This window comes from Aquarana catesbeiana, linkage group LG03 (assembly GCF_042186555.1).
Source record: "Aquarana catesbeiana isolate 2022-GZ linkage group LG03, ASM4218655v1, whole genome shotgun sequence".
Classification (NCBI taxonomy): Eukaryota; Metazoa; Chordata; class Amphibia; order Anura; family Ranidae; genus Aquarana; species Aquarana catesbeiana.
The window spans coordinates 654,720,219-654,745,221 of NC_133326.1; the positions used below are offsets into that span (position 1 = coordinate 654,720,219).

At 41.1% G+C, this 25,003-nt stretch overlaps 1 protein-coding gene and 1 non-coding gene across 3 annotated transcripts in view; both read left to right on the forward strand.

Annotated features, from left to right (window-relative positions):
* Window positions 1–25,003, forward strand: part of TNPO2 (transportin 2) — a 59,598-nt gene that overhangs the window by 21,303 nt on the left and 13,292 nt on the right. For both annotated transcript variants that reach the window (XM_073622721.1, XM_073622722.1), the window contains exons 4-18: window positions 629–778; window positions 5,213–5,319; window positions 6,154–6,287; window positions 6,379–6,460; window positions 8,022–8,144; window positions 8,229–8,347; window positions 10,910–10,970; window positions 12,829–12,997; window positions 13,180–13,332; window positions 14,975–15,200; window positions 17,667–17,838; window positions 20,204–20,290; window positions 20,486–20,593; window positions 20,681–20,839; window positions 22,526–22,613. In XM_073622721.1, the coding sequence (XP_073478822.1) occupies window positions 629–778; window positions 5,213–5,319; window positions 6,154–6,287; window positions 6,379–6,460; window positions 8,022–8,144; window positions 8,229–8,347; window positions 10,910–10,970; window positions 12,829–12,997; window positions 13,180–13,332; window positions 14,975–15,200; window positions 17,667–17,838; window positions 20,204–20,290; window positions 20,486–20,593; window positions 20,681–20,839; window positions 22,526–22,613 (1,938 nt within the window). The remainder of the gene's footprint in view (window positions 1–628; window positions 779–5,212; window positions 5,320–6,153; window positions 6,288–6,378; window positions 6,461–8,021; window positions 8,145–8,228; window positions 8,348–10,909; window positions 10,971–12,828; window positions 12,998–13,179; window positions 13,333–14,974; window positions 15,201–17,666; window positions 17,839–20,203; window positions 20,291–20,485; window positions 20,594–20,680; window positions 20,840–22,525; window positions 22,614–25,003) is intronic.
* LOC141135776 (small nucleolar RNA SNORD41) lies at window positions 1,152–1,221 on the forward strand. The gene has a single exon (XR_012243630.1). It is a non-coding gene; the product is annotated as a small nucleolar RNA SNORD41 (small nucleolar RNA).

Consider the following 25,003-nt stretch of genomic DNA (forward strand, 5'->3'; position numbering starts at 1 on the left):
ATAGCCCAGTCGTTACGGCTATGAAAAAACCAGGACAGCGGCTAAAGATATAAAAAAATGTGGAAAGCCCATCAAGATTTTTTCCTGAAGTTCTTCACTTTTATAGACAGAACTGTCCATCTGCAGTAATTTTTTCTGCCACTAGATGTTGCCATCTTTCCAGGTAAGTGATGCCATGTTTTGCTGAACCTGTGTCTTCTGAGCTCACTACTGTGCTCGCATTCCATTTATGTGGGCTATGTTCGGTGTAGCAGTAAGGACTGCCCCTGCCACTACTAGGGGGAAAAGGAGAAAAGGGACCCTTAACATTAGTGGACTTGTCAGGAGAACCTCGTGTGTGTTATAAATATACTGATCTCCAAATACCAAAGGGGTACATTGTATGCTGTAAACCCCCATTCTCACTCACCAGGGGCCCCTGACCTTGTTACAGATGCATGGACCGTGACTTTTGTTCAAATGCTGAATATAATAGCTGTGGGACTATAAAGGCCACTTTAATGTTTAGACGATCCCCCTACCCTAATCTTCTGTAATTTGGTAGTCCTTCCAATTGTTGATGATAAATTTTCTGTCTTGCTTCATCTTTTAGTTTTATTGGATAAAATGTTCTGTCGTCCTTTTGTAGATGAGCCCACAAGATCTTTGAGTGGTTTGATCCTAAAAAACAACGTGAAAGCCCATTACCAGAACTTCCCTCAGCCGGTCTCAGAGTTCATAAAGCAGGAATGTTTGAACAGCATCGGAGATGGTTCGTCGCTCATCAGAGCCACGATCGGTAAATAACTTGAGAGTTTTTTGTGTTCTGGAAGCAGTTCAGATGTTCATAACCCGATGTGCAGTAATGGTGTCTGTATTTTGTACTAATCTTTGTGCCCGTGCTACAAACCCTGAGGCAGAGAGATAGAGGCGTTTTTTATCTTAATGCAAGGAATGCATGAAGGTAAAAAAAACTTTAGCTTTAGTATCACTTTAATGTGCATACCCATAGATATTTAAGAAGTCCACCAAATATGTAATCAAGTATTTTAATCAATATAGCTCCACGCATAAAAATCCTCTTCCTAAAGTGTCATACAATTCCAGTTTCCCCTCCTCCACTCCACAATCCACCTCCTTGACATACAGTGCTTGAAAGAGTTTAAAGTGTTCTGGAAGTGATGCAGATGTTCAGAACCTGATATGAAGTGATGGTTTTCGTATTCATACTGTCTGATCCAGGACATTAATGGCTACTTAAGGGCATCTACAGAGTTAACAATCAGAATGAAAATTAGTATTGAGGTGCATGAAGGGAACCAGGCCTAACTGTCTGGTGCTTCTGATAAGGGCATATTAGGGCACAATTAAATTTTGCCTCGTCAGTAATATAGATTTGTAAGTATGCATGCTGGCTCTTCCCAGCTTCTGAAGGAAATACCTGGGACCTATGAGTACAGGTGACTCACTCTGTGACAGCACTGGGCAAGTCAGTGCTGTCATATGGGAGGGTACATAACCATACGTTTTCTATATTTTCAGATACTTGCAGCTTACACAGGACTTTCCTTTCAATCTCAGCAGCTAATAAGTGGTGATAAGGGGTGTAAATGTTGCTGGGGAGGGGACAGTAACATGAACCTGCTTTTTTGCCTTCTTTTCTACTCTTTACGTAGTTATAACAGAATTGGCATAACTGCCAATGAGCTTGCATTTTTAAAAGTATAAATAAAGGCAAAAGTTGAGGAAAGGGATTAAAACACTTGTGTGTTTTTTTTTTTTTTTTGCTTTCTGTGCCACCATTGGGGAGATTCATCCTCTTAGTCCTGTTTACTATTACCACCATAATTGACAGTAAAAGAAAATTCCAAATTTTGGGTTGTCCCCAGAACAGAAATAGAGGTGGTACCTTCCAATAAGGACACCAGTTTTCATTCCAGCCAGGGATCTCCTCACTTTAGAGGGACTTTCCTATTTTGGGTATAGGACAGGAAGTGAAGGGGGACACAGATGTAAAAAATAAACCTTACAGGTAGAGCTGCACGATTCTGGCTAAAATGAGAATCACAATATTTGTTTTCTTTTTTGCTTAGAATAAAGATCTCCATTCTCACTGCCTAAAATATTTCACATTATACTAAAAATTTGGGCTAACTTTTTTTTAAAAAATTGAGTGTATTTTTTCAAAAAAGAAAACGCGTTTGAAAGACCGATGCGCAAATACAGTGTGACATTAAATATTGCAACAACTGCCATTTTGTTCTCTAGGGTCTCTGCTAAAAAATATATATTTGAGGGTTCTAGCAAAAAATACTGATATTAACTTTTAACTAAGGAACAAGTGTCAGAAAAAGGTTTAGTCTTTAAGTGGTTAAACTGAGCTCATTTGCACACACAAGTTAATTCCTTTGATCTAAGAACGAAATGTTACTTTGTTTATAGTTATCTCCGATGTTGAGATAAACTTGCCAGGCTGCCTGGATTTTATTTATTTTTATTATTTTTTGTCAGATTTTTTGTTTTGTCGGGGAAATGCTGTTTTAAGATTGGGGGGGGGGGGGGTAGAACAGTGATTTTGATTCTTTAACAATTAATCGTGCAGCTCTACTTACAGGGGATATAACCCTCCCCATAACTCTAAAATTAAGAGAAAAAAAAAGTTTTCCCTGTAGATTTACTTAAAAAATTAGATCAGCAGTATTGGCTTTCATAATTTTACCTCACATATGTTCATTTGGATACATTCATTTGTAGAATCTGTACATACAGCAAGGGGAAAAACGTATTTGATCCCCTGCTGATTTTGTACGTTTGACCGCTGACAAAGAAATGATCAGTCTATCATTTTACTGGTAGGTTTATTTAACAGTGAGAGACAGAATAACAAAAAAATCCAGAAAAACAGGTTAAAGTTATAAATTGATTTGCATCTTAATGAATGAAATAAGTATTTGATCCCCTATCAATCAGGAAGATTTCTGGCTCCCAGGTGTCTTCTATACAGGTAACGAGTTGAGATTAGAGGCCTCTTAAAGGGAGTGCTCCTAATCTCAGCTTGTTACCTGTATAAAAGACACCTGTCCACAGAAGCAATCAATCAGATTCCAATCTCTCCACCATGGCCAAGACCAAAGATCTGTCCAAGGATGTCGGGGACAAGATTGTAGTCCTACACAAGGGTGGAATGTGCTACAAGACCATTGCCAAGCAGCTTGGTGAGAGGGTGACCACAGTTGGTGCGATTATTTGCAAATAGTAGAAACGCAAAATAACTCAATCTCCCTCAGTCTGGGGCTCCATGCAAGATCTCAATTTGTGGAGTTTCAATGATCATGAGAACAGTGAGCAGTCAGCCCAGAACTACACAGGAGAATCTTGTCAATGATCTCAAGGCAGCTGGGACCAAAGTCGCTAAGAAAACAATTAGTAACACACTACACTGTGAAGGACTAAAATCCTGCAGCGCCCGCAAGATCCCCTGCTCAAGAAAGCACATTTACAGGCCCGTCTGCAGCTTGCTAATGAACATCTGAATGATTCAGAGGAGAACTGGGTGAAAGTGTTGTGGTCAGATGAGACCAAAATCGAGCTCTTTGGCCTCAATTCACTGTGTGAGGAGGAATGCTGCCTATGACCATAAGAACACCATCCCCACCTTAAAACATGGAGGTGGAAACCTTATGCTTTGGGGGTGTTTTTCTGCTAAGGGGACAGGACAACTTCTTCACTGCATTAAAGGGACGATCGATGGGGCCAAGTACCGTCAAGTCTTGGTAGAGACCCTCCTTCCCTCAGCCAGGGCATTGAAAATGGGTCGTGGATGGGTATTCCAGCATGACAATGACCCAAAACACACAGCCAAGGCAACAACAAAGGAGTGGCTCAAGAAAAAGCATATTAAGGTCCTGGAGTGGCCTAGCCCGTCTCCAGACCTTAATATCATAGAAAATATGTGGAGGGAGTTGAAGGTTCAAGTTGCCAAACGTAAGCCTCAAAACTTTAATGATTTGGAGAGGCTCTGCAAAGAGGAGTGGGACAAAATCCCTCCTGAGATGTGTGCAAACCTGGTGGCCAACTACAAGAAACGTCTGACTTCTGCGATTGTCAACAAGGGTTTTGTACTAAGTACTCCAAGTACTAAGTCATGTTTTGCATAGGGGTCAAATACTTATTTCACTCATTAGCCACTTGCCAACCGCCTAATGTACTTGTACTGTGGCAAGTCAGCTCTATTGCCCGAAATTGCGTGCCTATACGGGATTTCGTGTAATAGCCCCTGGGAGGCGTGCACGCCGCTGAAGGCGCGATCAGGTGCTGATTTGACAGTGGGGAGCCTATCAGCGGGGGGAGCCCATCAGTGGGTTCGGCTGTACACGAGACAGATCGCTGTTCTGACAGGGGAGAAGATAGAGATGTCACTGTAATAATGTCACTGGTCCCCAAAAGTGTCAGATTTCCGATTTTGTTTGCTGCAATGTCAGTCCTGCTAAAAATCGCTAATTGCCGCCATTGCTAGTAAGTAAAAAAAAAAAAAATCCCATAGTTTGTAGACAATAACTGTAAATATATGCATATTGGGGTTTTGTTGTGCGGTGTTATTTTTGGTTTAAAAAAAAAAATAAAAATGTAGCAGAATACATATTGGCCTAAATTGATGAAGAAATTTTGATTTTTTTTTTTTTATTGGATGTGTTTTATAGCAGAAAGTAAAAAATCTTGTTTTGGTACAGTGTCGCACAACCATACAATTGTCAGTTAAAGTAACGCAGTGCCGTATCGCAAAAAATGGCCTAGTCATGAAGTGGGTAAATCCTTCCGGGGCTGAAGTGGTTAAAATGCAAATTTTATAACTTTTTTTGAAATGCATTTTTCTGGGTTTTTTTTTTTTTTTTTTTGTTCTGTTTGTTTAAAATCTACCAATAAAATTATAGACTGAGTGTTTCTTTGTCAGTAGGCAAATGTTCAAAATCGGCAGGGGATCAAATACTATTTTCCCTTGCTGTAAATGATTTTCTTCTAAGCACTAGGTGGTGCTGTGTAATTAAGAGGTTGGTACATTTTTAGCTTGGTCAAGATAGCATTTCAGTAATATAGCTATGCTGGGCAGCTTGATTGGAATAGTGCTGAATCAGGGCCCTGTTTGTTCCTCTTATGCCTCCCACTATACATTGTCTGGTTATTTATAAAAAAACAGTTGAATTCTGATTGAAATTGTGCTCCTGTTTCTCTCCAGGTATTCTCATTACCACTATTGCATCCAAAGGGGAGCTGCAGATGTGGCCAGAACTTCTACCTCAGCTCTGCAACCTTCTGAATTCAGAAGATTACAACACATGTGAGGTATGGCGCTAAGGCCTCTCCATTCTGCCCTGCCAAGCCTGAGCAGTTCCATCATTTGTTGGCAATTTTGAGGATTATTTATGAGTCATAATATGGTTCATTGTGTATATCTGGGAATGTATGCTATGATTTTTGTGTACACTTGAGTGTAAGTGGAATGAACTAAGCTAGTGAAAGAATAGAGTAGATAGACCGGAAACCGGTCTCTCTGCACCACCCTCACCAGTTTCTATTTCAAAGTGAAATAGAAACTTGTGCGGGTTTTGCACCTAATTAACCAGATGCTGACCGTCCTATGTACGTTTACTGAACGGAACATGGATGTATGCCTTCCCACAGTACAAGCACTCCCAAGGAACACATTTAACCATTTGACCTTGATGTTAACCCCTTCCCTGCCAGTGTCATTAGTACAGGGACCGTACAAATTTTTTAGCACTGGTCCCCAAAAAGTGTCAGGTGTCTGATTTTTTTTTTTTTTTTTTTCTGCAGCAATATCGCAGTCCTGCTATTAAGTCGCTGATGGCCGCCATTTACTAGTAAAAATAAAAAAAAAAATCCCATAGTTTGAAGATGTTATAACTTTTGCGCAAACCAATCAATATATGCTTATTGGTATTTTTTTTTCTCCAAAAACATACAGCAGAATACATATTGACCTAAAATTGATGAAGAAATTTAGTGTTTTTGTTTTTTTCTTTTTTTTTTTTTTTTTTTTTATGCGTTTTATAGCCGAAAGTAAAAAAATATTTTTGTTTTTATTTTCCTTGTATTTAATGACAGATCTCCTTTTAAAGTGCTTGTTTTGTAAGTCTTGTTTTGTTGCATTTCAAGGGTGCATTTGGCGCTCTGCAAAAGATCTGTGAGGATTCCTCTGAGCTTCTGGACAGCGATGCTCTAAACCGGCCGCTCAACATAATGATCCCCAAGTTCCTTCAGTTCTTTAAGCACTGCAGCCCCAAAATCAGGTTATTTTCTTGACTACTTCAAGTGACAGTGAAAAACTTTTCCTAAGCCCTCCCCCATGTGTAATGTATTGTATACTTTTTTTTGTCCTAGGTCTCATGCAATTGCCTGTGTCAACCAGTTTATCACCGACCGAGCGCAAGCCCTCATGGACAACATTGACACTTTCATTGAGGTGAGATATGACATCTCCATTCTTGGGAATTATTGAAAGCATACTGTCTAATTAGATTCCCTTTCATCCTCTCTTGATTTAGTTCTGTGCCCAGCTGTAGTGGCTCTCCCCTGCTCTGACAGGCTTTGCTGAGGCAGCAGGTGCCATTGGCTCCCTGGACAGGAGGGGTGACATCTACTGGGGCTGATCCCATGAATTCTCCTGCAGCACCCGAGGAGAAGTTGCCTTTCAACTGCTGCAGGAGGAAAATTCAGGGGATCAGTTACAGCAAATGCAGCCCCCGCTGCCCATCCTGTCCAGGTTCCGGGGGTTGGCAAGGAAGGAATGCGATCTGCCTGCAATTGACCAGTTTCCGGCCCCTGCTTTAACTGGTACAGACTATTGGTGTAGATGGACAGCCTATACAAAATATATATATATGTATGTGTGTGTTTAAAAGATCCCGTATTTATTTACAACCTACAATACATATTATTCAATGGTATTATGCAGTAGATTACACAATCCTTAAACTCTTGGTTTTTCCTCAACACTTTTCATGAACGATATTTGTTTACATCTTAAGGAAGATACTGTTAAGCCCCGTTCACTTGGGCAGAATGTCAGGAGACGTTTGTCGGTTCAAAAAAGAAAAAAAAACGGCTGACGTTCCGCCTGTGTGTGACGTGCATGCTGGAAAACCAGCAGCCCTGACTGACTCTGGATTAGCGCTTTCAGCCAATGGCAGAGAGCACTGATCTGAGTGTTCTGGCGGAGGGGGGCCACCAGCTCCAGTGGGGGGGATCGCATGACTAAACTTGCATGGTTAGTACAGTGTCTCCGACCAGAGCTGTCAGGTTTTTTTTTTTCGTTAAAAAAAACTAGTGTGCACTCAGCTTTAGTGTGGATCCCAAAGGAAGAGAAGACTCCCAATACTTCAGAAGGGGGTGGGGGATTCAGGTTGAGACAAAGGGATGTCTTTAGCAAGACACTGTGTATTTCCATCTTCGTATCAGTTCAGCTCTTCGTGACGTATTGGAATATTGCTGGTGCTGAACAAGAATCATTGTAGGTAGAACTCTTCATGACAGTCGTTTATTAAAGGGGTTGTAAACCCTCTTGTTTTTTTCACCTTAATGCATATGCATTAAGGTGAAAAAACTTCTGACACTGACCGGCACCCTAGCCCCCCCATTTTACTCACCTGAGCCCGTTCGTTCCCTCGGTGGAGATGCGCAGTACCTCTCTGCCCGGTGTTTACCGATGCGAGGAGGAGACTAGGTTCAAGGGCCACACTGTGAAAAACGAACTGCACAGTGGAGGTAAGTATGTTACGTTTATTTAAAAAGAGTGTTTACAAACCCTTTATGAAGAGACGTGTCTTTCTGCAGCCAGTCTATGTGTAATACAAAGATTAATGAAGTTTCCCACTACTACTACTTTTTTTTTTTTTTTTTTTATTAATTTTTTTCCCCCTCATATCCTTTATAAGACATGGTACAACAATATAATGGTTGGAGGTTTTCGTGGCTGCATATATTCAGTAAAAGATATTCTATGTCCTATTCCTCCTTTGTTGCAGCATCTTTTTGCACTAGCCGTGGACGAGGACCCTGAGGTTCGGAAGAATGTGTGTCGGGCACTTGTTATGTTGTTGGAGGTGCGGATAGACCGCCTGCTTCCTCACATGCACAGCATCATCCAGGTATGAAAGAGAATCTTTATATCGCTTCACTTTGTGTGGGAGGAGCAGCAGTGAACAGTGATTTTCTTTTTTTTCTTTCTCCAGTATATGCTGCAAAGGACGCAGGACAGTGATGAGAATGTATCCCTAGAAGCCTGTGAATTCTGGCTGACACTGGCTGACCAGCCCATCTGTAAGGATGCCCTGTCCAATCACCTCTTGCAGTGAGTTCTTTAGTTTTGTTATGCCCAGAAATACTGAAACTGTTGTTCTGTAACTTTGCATAAACCAAAGCTGTGCTTACATTTATTTTAAATTGTGCACTTAACTAGAGCTTAAAAGCAAATTCCTTCCTTTGGGCCATGTTTCATAAAACATAGTCACACACACTATCCCCAACCTTCCCCCCACTCCACTTTACCTTAATTTGCTTGCCGACCACTTTATGTTGGAGTATAGTGGCAGAGCAACTCTCCTGTGCCAAATCTTGTATCTAGTACATGATCCAGCACTTCCAGGTAGGTGGCATGCCGGCTGTGCTGTGACTAGTTGCAGCACATGCCGATTAGCGGGCGACGGACAGTTTGTAGACACTAAAGTGGTTAACCCACAGGGTTAAATTTACATTATACTCTGTTGATTCATGTAATGTCCCCCTGTGACTGTGCTTTATAATAAAAAAAAATGCAGCTATATACCTTTTTACAGAGCGCAGATCGGCGCTCACGTGACCAGCGACCTCTCTCCTCTCAGCCTGACAGCTGTTGCGGACAGGGCCGAGGATCCCCCACTCACGTCAATCAGGAGGGGAGGAGGAGAGAGGCGGCCCACCCGCTGCAGCTGTCATGCGAGAGAGGGGAGAGCAGGCGGGTCAGGTGAGCGCCGGTCTGCACTCTGTAAACAGGTATATAGCTGCATTTTTTCATAAAGCACAGTCACAGGAGGACATAAGAATCAACCAAGAGGATAATGTAAATTTAACCCTAATTTAAGCAGCAGGAGGGGAGGGGGCAGACAGAATCACGGAGCTGACAGGCAGGGAATGAAGGGGGGAAGAGGACAGAGGAGAGACAGTAGACACAGAGGATGATGGAGGCACGTAAACTGACCACGTGTCAGGGCTCAGCAGCCGTGATCTACTGTGGTCAGTTTACAAAGGGGAGGGCAGATCAGCCAGGTATTTCAGGTGATAGAAGGGGCCAAATTACACCAGTATAACATGCTTTTAAAAAAAAAAAAGATCTTTATTTATTTTTTAGGTTAACAAATGCTTTAACTTTTTTGCAAACCAATCAATATACGCATATTTTTTTTTTTTTTATATCAAAAATATGTAGCAGAATACCTATTGGCCTAAATTTATGAAGAATTTTATTTATTGGAAATGTTTAATAGCAAAAAGTAAAAATTGTTTTTTATTTCAAAATGATCAGTCATTTTTGGTTTATAGCGCAAAAAATAAAAACCGTAGGGGAGATCAAATGCCACCAAAAGAAAACTCTATTTGTGTGAAAAAAAAAGATCTTTAATTTGGGTCCAGCGTGGCATGACCTCACAAATGTCAGTTAAAGTAGAAGTCCAGTCTGGGCTCGTTTGGCTGGGCTTCTCCTAAGTGCCGATTCACACAGGGGCGACACAACTTGCAGGTCAACTCACCGAGGCGACCTGCACACGACTTCAGTGGCGACTTGCAAAACAACTTCTGTATAGAAGTCAATGCAAGTCGCCCCAAAAATACTAGAGGAACCTTTTTCTAAGTCGGAGCGACTTGCGTCGCTCCTATTAGAACTGTTCCGTAGTACAGAACGGGACGCGACTTGTCAGGCGACCTAGCCGCCTGACAAGTCGCGTCCCGTTCTGTACTACGGAACAGTTCTAATAGGAGCGACGCAAGTGTGAACCGGCAATAAGGGTCACAGGAGTGTAATTCATTTTGCACTCCTGTAACCCGTTTTCTGCAGTCATCCCGACTTCGGAAGTCTGGATCCGCCAGGTGCCTGGACTGATGGCAGTCTCAGCCTCTCAGTGAGGCTGAGACGACTGCCCCCCCTCCTCTCCCACAGCTCAGCGCTTCAGTCAGCTTGGAGGAGCAGAGCAGGAGAGATGCTGATTGACAGTCAGCAGTTCTCCTCTTGGGGAGCTGAGAGAACCGAGCCATCAATGATGTTCGATGGCTCGGTTCTCAGTGCAGAGATGCTGGGGGACAGATGCAGCATCCACCTAGGTAAGTATGATTATGGGAAAAACCCAGATTCTCATTTTAAAGTGTAACATTCTCATTTTAAAGTGTAACAGTGCCAAAAAGCAATAAATGGTCTATCTGCCAATGCTGCAGGGGGACTCAGCAGAAACGCATGTAAAGCAGGCTTGTGACATCACTGCGATTGTAGCCCAGCCACACTTCGTTCAGCACCATAATAAAAGGTCTGTGCAGGCTTAGGACATGTGGGGGGGGGGTTAAAACTTTCCTGTGCATTGCACCCGTGTTGCGCTGATGGTGGGTGCAATGCTCTGCAATCTACAATGCAAAAAAAAAGTAAATACACATTAATTATAAGATCGATGTTGCATTTACTTTGTTGTATAAGGTGGCTTTTAAAAGTAATTCTGCAAATCTTGTGACTCGCATCTTCCATGAGAAGGAGTCTCTTGTTCTGCTTTGTGGCAAAGGCACTTCAGTTGCAGAATTTAAAAATAACCAGCAGGATAAAAATGTCAGTTTATTTGGCTGGCTGTTGTAGTCCAGTGCTATGTAAAGTAAAATTATTTTTTTTCTTATCTTGTAGGCTGATTCCTATCCTGGTCAATGGAATGAAATACAATGAGATTGATATTATCCTTCTGAAGGTGAGGATGATTTGTGTAACTTTCCTTTCGTGGTAACGCAAAAGCCTCAAACTCTGCTTTCTGGGTGGAACATGGTTTTTGTAGGTATCTGGGGCCAATAATGAAAATAATGAAGCCACTTGCTGTACCTGTTGATTCATTTATTCTCAGTGTGCAGTCCCAAAATCATTTCTACCCTGGAAATAGAGATTGACAGCTGTCAAAGGTAGATGAAGATGACTAGAAGAGGCAGACTCCTATTGTTTGAAAGATGGCATACTTCATGCCTTATAGTTCTCTAGACTTTCTTTCTCTTTGCTCATCCTTTGCTGGAGGTTGGTAGAGCTTTGAGCATATGCATTTCAACACATGATTTTTTAGATCTATTCATTGCCTGAAGACATTCATAGGGTTTCGCTGACCTCGAGACAGGAGAGTTGATCTGGCAGAAGAACCATTGATGGTCTCAGTAGGGTAAACTGACACTTTTGGCAGTTTTTACCTAAGCACCTGAATGCACATGATTTCTTAGATATATTAATTTCCTGAAGACATTTGGAGGATTTCATGGACCATGAAATTGGAGATTTGAACTGGCAGAGGAACCATTTCTGGTTTCAGGGGGATAGGGAATAGCACAAGAAAAACTATTTTAAAAAGCATTGAATTGAATAGAGAGAAAGGGATAAGATGTCTGAATTGTATTTTAAAAGAGCTGGTCACCAGACCACTTCAACAAAAATCTTCCCTTAACATTATTTGTGCCTTTACCCCATACATTTTTATACAAGGTGTTTGCATATAAACCCTTGTGTAGACATCCAAAATGCATGAGGCTGCTGCTGGGTGCCACTATCTTGGATATGATTTTAGCAGACACACCTGTTCCTCTGTAGTCCTGGTGCCCAATTTGTGTGCCCGCATGCAGCCCATCGGCTTTTGGGCACCAGTCACATTGCAGAGCTGCAGCTGGTAGAACACTGTGTCCCACCATAAGAGAGAATGTATTGTGGGTTGAGTTGTCTCTGCCTGCAGTAAAAGCAAAGCCCCAGCCTGGGGGGAGAGAGCATTGGGTAAGTGATCACAAAAGGGACGAGACTAACACTGGTGAATGGGGGGTGGGTATCAACATTTTCACTACCATGAACAGTATGGGGGGGAGGGTTAACTTTCACTGCCATGACCACCAATGCTGGGGGGGGGGGGGGATGTGGAGTTGTCAATTTTACTGCTTTGACTACCAACATGGGGGAGTGGTGTTATTGTGGCCACTGACCACAATGTTGGGGGTGGTTGTTGCGGCCACTGACAGCGATGCTGGGGGTGGTTGTTGCGGCCACTGACACTAATGCTAGGACTTATTGTACTCCAACTTCATCAGTGTGCACTGCGATACACAGCAAAAAATTCAGCAGGACTGACCATTTTTGGCTGCTGAGGTGCAAAATTGTGCTGCTATTGTGAAGCCCTCTGGAAGCGTTTGGGGCCCTCTCTAATTTTCCAGTTGACCACCACTGCTTTGTAGTAATCCCTTTTGCTCCTCCTCCAACTGTTGCATAAAAGGGGGTTTGCTAAAGGGAGGAAAAAAGGTGGGGCCAACACAGATACTAAGAAGAGAAATGTGCTAGGAGAGGAGGGGGCTGTTTTAGGAAATTGTCATGGTGTGGTCAAATTTTTGTAAAGTTCTAAAGTATATTACTATTGGATAAAATGTGTTTATGGAAAAGAAAAGCCCTTCAAGTAAGCTTTTAAAATAGATTTTCCTGTGCTTTTACCAGCAATTTTGTAATTTAACGTCCATCTCAATATGCAATATGCTATACCATAACTGAGGCACAACAAAGCCACTTAGAATAGTTCATTTCCTTGCTTTGATCAGGGAGATGTTGAGGAAGATGAAACCGTTCCAGACAGTGAGCAGGACATCAAGCCTCGCTTCCACAAGTCACGCACTGTGACCCTGCAGCACGAGGAAGAGAGGGCTGAAGGAGAGGAAGATGCAGACGATGAAGATGACGACGATGATACATTATCTGACTGGAATCTGAGTATGTACCGTTGTTACAATGCCAAACAAATGTCTTCCTGAAATGATGGAGAATGCTTGTCCTGAGTTAATACTGAGGGTCCTTTGTATTCATACTGGCTGATCAGACAATCTTGTGTGCTAAATTGTAAATGCATGTTGGTTTGCCTTACAAAGTAATCACAGCTTACTGCTTTTCTTTAGGGAAATGTTCCGCTGCAGCTCTGGATGTCCTGGCTAATGTATTTCGAGATGAATTGCTTCCTCACCTTCTACCCCTTCTCAAGAACCTCCTCTTCCATCCAGAATGGGTCATAAAGGAGTCAGGCATACTTGTTCTCGGCGCCATTGCTGAAGGTCTGTTTTTATATAATACAAGAAAAAGAACCGCTGCTCCAAGTGTATAAATATAAAACTGATTGGAATATCTTGCAGAGTGCTAGCCCCGGCCCACCTCCCTGGGAAACTTGGAAAGAAGAAAGAAATGGCTGCACATCCAGAACTTCCAATTGCCTTTCATTTTGCCTCACAAAGATAACACCAGAGACACAAAACTGTGGTCACGTAGATGCATTTCAGACATACATCCTGTGCTTAATCAAATGATTAAGCACAAGATGTATGTCTGAAACTCATCTACGTGACCACAGTTTTGTGTCTCTGGTGTTCTCTTTGTGAGGCAAAATAAAAGGCAATTGCAAGTTCTGGATGTGCAGCCATTTATTTCTTTCTTTTCATGCTTTTATATAATGTGTGTGTTCAGAACAGCTTTGTGGTTAGCACTGGGCTGACTTTATATGCTGTCACAGGACACCTTGTATCCCAAAAGTATGCTAATGGGTTATTGGCTGTCTGCCTGGTTCTTTTTATGTCCACATGTGAAATGTTGGCTTTTAACTCCACCATTTGGTCTGTGACTGTCAGATGCTAAACTGCGGTGTATTGCCTGTACATAAATATGGCAAATATTCTTAGTATCTTTCAAAACCTTCATAGGAGGAAATCACTTCAAGCCATGCTGTGCTCCACACTTGTGCTCAATAGACAAGCTCACCAGAGTTGAAAGCTCTTAGATTATTCAGGTCAACATGCACTTATGATCTATCCATCAACGTGTTATGTGCTTGTCCATTCCACTATTTCCTCAAATTATCCAAAATGTATAATAGACTTAAAACATTTCAAATCAAGAGGATGCTGATGCACTCACTTTCTTTGAACTGCTCACCCACACCAGTTTCTATAAGCATGTATGTCCGTCTCCTGCAACTAAGAAATTGTAACCACCTTCAGCTGTCTCTGATGAGAGAGCTTGCGGTCCCAAGATTTTGCTCAGCTCACAGGCACTATAACACGGTTTGCAAGGCACACTGGGGTTTCTAGTGTGAAAACCCAGTAATTCATATTCTCATTAAGAGCCTATGTATAGCGAAGTCCTGTCTGTTCAGGGGAATAGGGCTTGTCTCCATTTTTTTGTGGTCAGTGTAATCTGATTTCTCTTTTCAGGTTTGTCTCTCATATCATCTGTAGAAGGAGTTGCATCTGTTTAGATTTGTCCCTGTTCACACATCTTGCAATGCCAACGTTGTTTACAGTGTTTTTCATAGGTTTGTGCCTACCTATCCGTATTAACCTTCTGCTAAATGCATCTATTTTGCATTATCACAAATACACATTCCTTTAAAGTGGTTGTAAACCCTTTACAACCACTCTTTGCTACAGGTAAGCCTATAATAAGGCTTACCTGTAGCTACTCTAAATATCTCCTAAACCTGCATGGTTTAGGAGCTGTCCCCTGTATGTGCCGACTTCATCGGCACATGCGCACTGAAGCAATGGCACGTACGTGCTGTTACTTCAGTTAGACTATGGCGTTACCGGCGGCATACGCGCATATATATAATGTGTGTATGTATATTCTCGCTTTTGTTGATGTTCTGTGTCTTTGGAATGTTAACTTAACATTCTATATTTTTTTTTTTTTTTTTGTCCTGTACAGGTTGTATGCAGGGAATGGTTCCCTACCTACCAGAGCTCATCCCTCACCTCATCCAGTGCCTCTCTGATAAGAAAGCTTTGGTACGCTCAATAGCTTGCTGGACTCTGAGTCGCTATGCCCACTGGGTAGTCAGCCAGCCTCCCGACCAATACCTGAAACCCCTCATGACTGAGCTGCTTAAACGCATCCTGGACAGCAACAAACGGGTGCAGGAAGCCGCATGCAGGTATTGCTATCAGTGGGAACTGACTTTAGATCAGTATACCATATCTCTCCGCCTTGTTTTATTGAATTAATTGAATTGTGAGAAAAGAAGTTAAAGTTGTATTAAAGCGGAGCTCCATCCAAAAAGGGAAGCTCCACTTGTCTACCCACACCTCCCCCACCCCCCAATCGTTGCCACATTTGACGCCTTTCGAGAGGAGTGGGTACCTGGTATTGACCGCAGCGATCTCAGCCGGGAGCGTGACCCCCCCCCTTCTTCCCCAGTCGGCAGGCCATTCACAAAGTGCAGTGCACTTTGCGCATGGGCAGTAGGGAAGCGGCTGTGAAGCTGCAAGGCCGAGGCATGCTCTTTGTCTATCAACAAAGAGTTTGTTCTGAAATGAGCATGCACGCGTGCCCCCATACCAAAGCGGCTTGCATATGGTGGCTTTTGGCGGTGGGGAGGAGCCTGGAGCGCCAGCAGGGGCTGCTTTGCACAAAACCATTGCACAGAGCAGGTAAGTATAACATGTTTACATTTTTTTTTTTTTTTACTCAAATCTTCCTTTTACGGTCCCTTTTTATTTTTTTAACTCTAAATCTGCTAGTATATCACTACTAGGGCTGAAACAACTAATCGATTAATGGATTATGAAATGAATCGATTACTGTTTTCATAATCGATTAATCGGCCAGTAACATAATGGGGTTAAAGCTAAAATTAGCCCTATATAGTACAAAAAGAGCAAATCTCTACTGTAAATATTGCTTTCACTGTTGCACAGTAAAAAAACAATTTTTTTTTTTTTTTAACACCATTATGTTACTAAATGTTTTAGGCCTGGTTCCCACCCATGTGTTTTTTGGTGCTTTTTGCAAAAATGCAGTACGGTTCATTTAACGTTCACATCTATGCTTTTTTCAGCTGCTGTGTATTTGGAAAGGGTCAAGGACCTTTTTCAATGCAAAACGGTGCTTTTTTGGTTCAATATACTTCAATGGAGAAGCTGCAGAAAAGCATGTAATATTACAGTTCTGTTTGAAAATCTGCAAAACAGTCTAGAAATTTTTTTTTTTTCTTTAAATAAAAAAATTAGAGTCCAGATTCAACCTCTAATAGTATATAGAGTATATCTCTTCTGTCTGTTCTCAGAGGATTAAAGATTTTACTCCCTAACCATATAGTTGGTTATTTATATTTACCCCTGCGTATAAAGATATTTGGAAATAAATTGCCTTTTTTAAACTTTACATATTAACTAAATTATACACCACACTTTTTTTAAGGTTATTAACCGATTAATCGATTATTCAAAACAATAATCGGCCAACGAATCGATTATGAAAATAATTGTTAGTTGCAGCCCTAATCACTACCCTCTCCCCTGACTGACAGTGATGCTGTTCAAGGGTGTCTTGATTGCTCCTCCATCCAGAGTGGAGACACCCTAACATAGGAAGTTTGTTACTGGTAGGATCACCAGGTGAAAATGGAAACTAAGCCTAAAAAAGAAAGCTAATGCAGCCACCTCCATTAAGGATTTAATCATCTTTAAGATTGCACATGTTTCATTGAGACGAGTTATTTGTTTTCATTTGTCTCCAATTTTTAAGAAACTAAGACTAAAGCTGGATACACACTATCCAATTTTCTGTAGATTTTTTTTTTTCCTTCAGATTTATTAAAACCATATAATATGAGGTCAAACCTTAGGAGTTTCAATTCATATGCAATCAGGCAGGCCCTTGCACTACATGGTTTTGGTAAATCTGAAAGAAATCTGACAACAAAAGTTGGATAGTGTGTATGGGGTCTAAGTCTTGAACTAATATATATATATATTGACTTGCCACAGGGCCCCAGAGCCTTCACATGTGTGCATTATATTGTCTGTGAAGACGCTGGGAGTGGAGAGCTCGGCTTTATACTGTAAACTGAGAATTACTCCACAGTGCTTGCAGTTTCTTCAGTGGTCTATGAGGGCTTGTTTTTGTTAAAGCCATAGTAAACTGGCATGTTTGTCTTTTTTTTTTTTTTTTTTTAAACCTGCAAGGTAAGGTTATAATGTGCTCGTATGCATCGCATACAAGCACATTATGTGAAACGTGCCTTAAAATGAAGCCCTCCAGCGACGCACTGTCATCTCTGACGGGGCTTCCATCTTCACTCGGTCTTTCTTCGGGGTTTATGTCCTCCAGCCGTCTGGTTGCACTGCGATGACGTCACTCCCGCGCATGTGCGCGGGAGCCGCTATTTGGGGCGCTGCACTCTGATGGAATGGCCGGTGAACGTTTAGGAGATATTTACTATACCTATATTTACTTTAGGTAAGCTTTTATTATAGACTTTCCTATAGGTGAATGTCAACCCTAGGAGTTTACTCCCACTTTAAGCACATTTACTGCTTGTTAAAAGTGTACATATTTGTCAATATCCTGGCCACAGGGGATGACTCTATAAGTCACTGCTCCTTTCTTCTCTCCACAGCGCATTTGCCACTCTGGAGGAAGAGGCGTGTACAGAGCTTGTACCATATTTAAGCTTTATCTTGGACACACTGGTTTTCGCTTTTGGAAAGTATCAACATAAGAACCTCCTAATCTTATATGATGCCATTGGGACACTAGCAGATTCTGTTGGACACCATTTAAATCAGCCGGTGAGTGTTTTATTCTTGTAAGAGGGGCAGTTGCAGGGATGTGCTGGTAAACGACCTTTGGAACCATACCTTAGCAGAATGTGTCTCTGGAGGTGATGCAGATAATGCGAATGAAGTTGTCTGATGATGTTTCCGTATTCATACTGTCTGATCCAGAGATTGGAGCACTTGCGTTTTAAAGAGTATATTTAACCTTTCCATATATCAGCTTCATGTAAATGTTTTCAGTTTGCTAAAGGCCAATGTCACCTCTACCTAAAAAAAGTTTGGGGCTGGACTTAAATATTTAAAAGCAAGATTTCTTATGCATAGTTTTATTTTGTATGTCCATGAGTGGAGCTATATTTGCTCATAACATGCTGTTCCTTCCTCATGCTTTCAGTAATGCATAATGGTTGTGACCACAATACAAATCTATCTCCAGGGCAAAACGGGTTCACCTTATTAATGGCCATACCTCTGTTGATACCTTTTTTTTTTTTTTTTTTTTTTCTTTTTTTTTAAAAGCCAATAGCAAAGTACCAATATCAAAAAGGCAAATTGATGGCCTTAGATTTTTATTTGGCACCAAGATTACAAACAACTGAATAAAATTCACAATATTCATACAATTTTCTTAAGCGATACAATAGTCTGCAACATTAAAAGACCACAAAAGAAAATGTACATAGATTCAAAATATATATATATATATATATATATATATATATATATATATATATATATATATATATATATATATATATATATTGTGTGTGTCTTTACACATAAAATATATTAAAAAAAAAATAATATATATATATATATATATCTCTATCTATATATCTCATATACATACATACCCCCACCCCCCAAGCGGTTATTTTTTGTAAAAAAAAAAAGTCCTTTTCTTTGTAGATACTTAAGAATAAATTGGCGAGTGTTGCATTTTTTTTTTATGTCACACGGTATTTGCGCAACCTTTTTGCAAACGCTATTTTTGGGAAAAAATGGCTAAAAAACGTAATATAACACCATTTGTTTGTGAAAGCTGTTACGCCGAGTAACTAGATGCCTAACGTGCCACTGCACACGCTCAGGAATGGTGACAAAATACGATGTCTATTGCTAGTATTAATACTCTTGCGTCCGCAGCGATAACTTGCATGTATGGCACGAGTACGGTTTACATATGCGTGCGAAACTTAAGTATACATTCACTTCTGCACGTGAGCACAGAGGGATGGGGGATTTTTACCCTTTTTTTTTAAATATATATACCTATCGCTAGGAATGCAAACTTCCCTTGTAATATAAATAAGGTATATGGGTCTTCTTTATGGAGAGATCTGGGGTCAAAAAAGACCCCAAATCTTCTTTACCTTTTTAAATGCAAACGATAAAGTGATCTTTTGCTTAAAAGAAAAAAAATTTCCGGCCTTTACCGGAAATGACATGACGTCACTCCAGTCCTCCAAGGCCATAGAGGCGATCAAAGTGATTGCCTGTGGAGGCAGCCTGCTGCATTTCTGGATTGTTTCTTGGGCAAACCGGCGGAAACCGTAACCCCAAGATACACCATCGAGAGGGGTGGTCCCTGCCAGCCGCTTCTCCAAGTGCTCCAGCAGCTCATGAGCCACGCTGAGCGCTTTTAAAGCCAGCCGCTGACTGTAAAAGATACCGGGGTTATGGCTGATCTTTGTAGTATATATAATATTTAAGTTTACAGAAACACCAACGCATTTCAACTTAAGTGCTTAGGCTTCTTCAGGGGGTTGGTATAGTGGTTTGATCCGTAACATGAATAACAATGCTGTATTGGAGAAAGTCACATCCCATACACAAATTTACCAGGGTTTTTTTTTTTTTTTTTTTTAATCTACATTCCTGGTGACCAAATGGCAGTGCTCCATAGGTCATGTTAATAATAATGAGCAAGAATTGTGTTCAGCCAAGCCACGTGATTGGATTGTAAACTGTTATGGGCAAGAGAGGGAGCCAGAAACGCCACACCCATAGGTAGTATATAAAGAGAAGGAAAATATTCTTAGAATTTAAGGTGCCAAATATTGACAATGCAGCATTTATCAACGATTAAACCCTTTTTAATCAGTACTTCTTTAAAAAAACATTTTATTGTTTATAATTTTTTTAACAAAGTCTTCTGTGTCTTTGATGTAGTATAAGCCATTTTATATATTTGGACACAAAAAAAACTGGGTCCATCTCTGTAGGCTGTACTCTCTTCCAGATGTCTGCTTTGTGTGCGTAGCAGTTACACACGGGACCCACTTGTTCACATTCCTTTGTCCTATATATTTTTTTTTCTATTCTGAACCAAGACCAATAATTCATGTTTACAACAATGATTTGTCTTCTATTACAGGAGTACATCCAAAAGTTGATGCCCCCTCTAATCCAGAAATGGAATGAGTTGAAAGATGAAGATAAGGACCTCTTCCCACTTTTAGAGGTAACATTTCAATTTATTTTGATGGCAAGGGGTGATTACTAACTCATACTTTTACTGGGGTTTGATGTGAAACCAGAAGTCTGAATTCCTCATGTTGGTAGTTTATATTCATACTGTCTGACCTCAGAGTTATGCACTTAATTCTGCTCAGAAACATGTGGTTGTCATTTTGTAACTTTATTTTATTGTTTTTAGTGCTTGTCCTCCATTGCTACGGCACTGCAAAGTGGGTTCCTACCATACTGTGAGCCTGTGTATCAGAGGTGTGTGACTCTGGTGCAGAAGACACTGGCCCAAGCCATGGTGAGTATTCTACAAGCTGATTTTCTTTATAATTATCCACCCTGTGCCCACTTATCTTATGGATGTTGTCTGCTGTGTGTTTGACAGATGTACAGTCAGCACCCGGATCAGTATGAAGCTCCCGATAAGGATTTTATGATAGTAGCCTTGGACCTCCTGAGTGGGCTGGCAGAGGGGCTTGGTGGCAACGTTGAGCAGCTGGTGGCAAGAAGCAACATCATGACTCTTCTGTTCCAGTGCATGCAGGTAAGAATGGTCTCCTTTTGGCTTTCAAAGGCGGGGGCGCTATTTAAAAAACAAAAACAAACACCCTTTTCCTTCTCTTTTGATGGACATGGGAGATCGTCAACCTATGGTATATTCCACCACCTACAGGAGGATTGGGCACTGGCAAACAAACCCTTGCTACTTACCACAAAGCTTTAGTTTGTTGCTGGTGACCTAGGAAGATGGAACAACTTTTTTTTTTTTCCTAGCAACTTTTCCTCTCTAAGATTCATTGCCCTATAGCTACAGAAAGTCTCTTCGTATAATTTTTTTTTTATTATTATCTCAATTCTATATACGAACAACTGTAGCCCACGCAGGGGCAAGACCAAGTGGTTGCCACTCACAAAACAAATAAAACGTGTAACAAAAAACAATGCTACTAATCTACTTCTCCATTAAGGAGAGTGGGGTCTGCTCAGTAGTATCTAGGCTCAAACAATAGGTGACTAGAATACAAGGTGAATTATCGGTTCTGTGACAGTTTTTGGTTGAGATCTATACATCAATTTGTGTAATTCGGCTCACTGTTTGTTGTAAAAGTGTCATCAAGCCAGCATGACCAGATCTTTTTAAATTTGCAAGGGCAACCCCTGCTGACATATGTGGCTTTGTAGAGAGGTAGGCTGGCATTAATCTGACCCTTCCAAAATTGGATGGTCGGGGGTAGTGCTTTATTCCAGTTCATTGTAATAGCTTTTTGAGCATAGAACAACAAGAGGTTAATGAGTTTTCACTTGGCCACAGTCGTTGACAGCTGCTCTACCAGCCCCAACAGACAATAGCTTGGGTCACTTGGTACAGGTATCCGTGTCACATGACTAATTATGTTTAGGACCTCCTGCCAATATTATTTTATTGCCGGACAGGTCCAAAAGATGTGAAAGAATTCACCAGGTTGATTCGGGCATCACCAACACGATAGTGAATGCGCAGTAGACATCTTGTGGAGCCTGTGCGGTGTGTAATATGCTCTGCAAAATCTTGTACTGGATCTTCTTATCACTGGCTGAGATAAGGGAAGAGAATGGAAAATTCCAGATCTCCGTCCAGTCGTCATCCAGTTCCGGAATATCTCCCAACCATTTCTGGCGAAGGGACGACAGTTCAGGACTAGGGGCCACAAGCAAGTAACCGTACAATTGGGAGGTGGGTTTCTCTAAGTTTTTTACTCTGAGAACTGATTCCAGTCTCCTCGTATTCTTGGTGCTCTCCTGCACAGTTGTCCTTAGGGTAAACTTATGTTCTTTCTGTAACTGGACCCCACTGGATGGGCGAAGTGCTTGGCAGGCTACAGTCTTGGATCTCTCTCAGGTTCCATCTATCTCAGTGAGCGGGCCATATCTGCAGACTGTAGTAATTGCCACAGGCTGCTGAGTTACTAAACTGAGGTGTGCTGATAGTAGGAGTTTTACCCTCGGCTGGCCTACAGGTTTGGTCATTTTGTATGTGGCAGTATAACCCTAAGGTTTGGCTTTCGGTGTTCTTCAGTAGACTCCAAGAAACACATAAAAGGATTCTACTACATGGAGTTCAGGAATCCTTATTTTTTTTTTCTGTGGCACGTTGTCATCTAATAAGTCATATCCATGGAGATGGCCCCTCAAACCTCCACAGATTTCACTTTACACCGAGTTCAGAGCTTGCTTTCTCTTCCCTTCTCAGGACATAATGCCAGAAGTTCGACAGAGTTCCTTTGCTCTCCTGGGTGATCTGACTAAGGCGTGTTTCCTCCATGTAAAACCTTGCATATGTAAGTATCAAAAGTAAATTCCTTTTTTTTTTTTTTTTTTTTTTTCAATGGTCAGGACTAAAAACGTAAAAATGCTGCCTTGTGCATTATTTTATTCGACCAGCAGATGTAGTTGATGTTTACATATTCCATTTCTTTAGCTTGTCTTTAAAGAAGCCCTTATACAAACTCCATTGATCGGCTAACCTGTGTGTGTAAAATTGACCTAAATCAATTGTAACCTTCCTTTAAATTAGGCCATAGGTTTGTTGCTGGCTTGTTAAACAAAAACATTGAGAGAAATATTGGGCTGCCATTTACTTTTTTTTTTTAATTATTTTTTATTGAAATTTTTTTTTTCTTAAAACATACATACATAAAAGCAACCAAAACAATTGGCACTGTACAATGGTAGGGTGCACGTTACAAAAAATGTTGCTATTGATCTCACATCATGTATTGAATTATTTGCAGACTTTTAATATTTTACTAGCAAGAAGAGTCATTGTAACATGTTAACGTACATGTCAATAGCCACCACATATAACCAATATATAAAACATATATATTTATATATACCAAAGCTTCTAGCAACAAGGTATACAGCAATAGGCAGGGGAAACAGCCCTGTATCGGTGCTACTGAACTGTTTTAAACCAGAACTAAAACCAAACCTGCCATATTCAGCAAGATTTTTATTTTACACGTCAGCTATGTCATTCGAAGTCCGAACATATGAATTATTTTGAACATTGACTTTAAATATGCTAGTTATCTGGCTATTGATCCTACGGTTTTATTTCTTTGCGCTAAATGAACTGGCACAAATTTATTAAGATTGCTGCATACTTGTTTAAAGGTCAACAACTCTGGAGCTAATAAAGCCAGACAATTGTAATATCTAGGTGGAGATGAACATCTGCTTTTTGTTTTTTAGCTGGTAAAGGCAATGGTTTGTAACTGAACTCTGACATTTAGATAGACTAGCAGTGAAGTCAAAAAGCCTGTGCACACCTATTTTCGAGGTTGTGATGATTAAGGTTCATATCCACGTCTGCTAGACCTGTTCCCTGGTGAAATACTTTTGACTGCTCATCTTCTCAATCCTCTCCCAACTATTTTTGATATGGTCATGCAGCCCCATGCACAGAATGCCTTGCTAAATATTGAACATCCAGAGTTGACCAGTAAGGATGAGCTCATGCATGTTCGCAAGGCCATGTGCCTGCACCCGCCAGGAAGCTGACGCTCCGCAGTGCTAATCTCAGGCAGTGAGACATTTCCCAATCTGCGGCTGCACAGATCAGGAAATTTCACTACCTCTGATCAGCGCTGCGGAGTGCCAGCTTTCTGACGGGCGCGAACACGCCTGAGGTCATCCTTACTGACCAGGAATCAATTTAGATGCCTCCTTCATATCATAACTGCTGCCAAACAGGTGATTGTCAGGTCCGGGAAGACATCGGCACTTTGTACGCTTGCCATCGGAGTTAGTTGGTCTATGATGCATGCTAAGATCCGGGCAACATTGCAAGATAAAGTGTGGCGATATAACAAAATTTGGCAACATTCTTGTCTCTTGATTTTGTCAACTCCCTTTTGGAGCCTTGACTATATTTGTTACCTCACTGTTTGTCCGGTTTTGCTGGATCGCTTTCAGCACGACCCTTGGAACTTTTTTCCTTCCTTCCTTCCTTCCTTCCTTCCTTCCTTCCTTCCTTCCTTCCTTCCTTCCTTCCTTCCTTCCTTCCTTCCTTCCTTCCTTCCTTCCTTCCTTCCTTCCTTCCTTCCTTCCTTCCTTCATCTTACTGTGTATATTCTCAGTGCTGGATTGACTAACCCCCAAGCTATGAGGCTGGACAGTTACCGATATTTGTTTACTTTTGGACCTTTGTATAAGACCCTAGATTGTGTTAATGCCATTGTTTTATAAGCCTCTGGTTGTTTTTTCCTAATCTCAGAGGGTCCTGACTTCTATCCCATTCTGCATGTTTTTTGCTATTGTACGACCCACCCTGTATGGAGGTTGTCTTTGATTCACTTTTATGTGCTGTTTAATTCCAGATGGCATGCCTATCACTCAATAAAATGTTTGAATTCAAAGAGCCTGTGCATAAGGCCTCATGTACACAGACGTTTGGCATCTCCTGTGTGCCTTAGTGGTTGTAAAACTCTGACATGAAATATGAACAAAACGTATCAGTCTATAGTGTATACTTGTCTCAATCCAGAGCACCAGGTATAATTTCTGTCTGTTCTGTCTGCTGCTTTGTACCTCTATCTGCCTGAGTCGCTTCTGACAAGTTATCCTGAAACTAAGAGGTGAAAAAATAAGTGAGGAAGCTCCAGGACACAGCTTGTTATTGACAGCCTCAGCTTTGTTCCTGGGTGCTGCATGAAGGGCGTTTTTG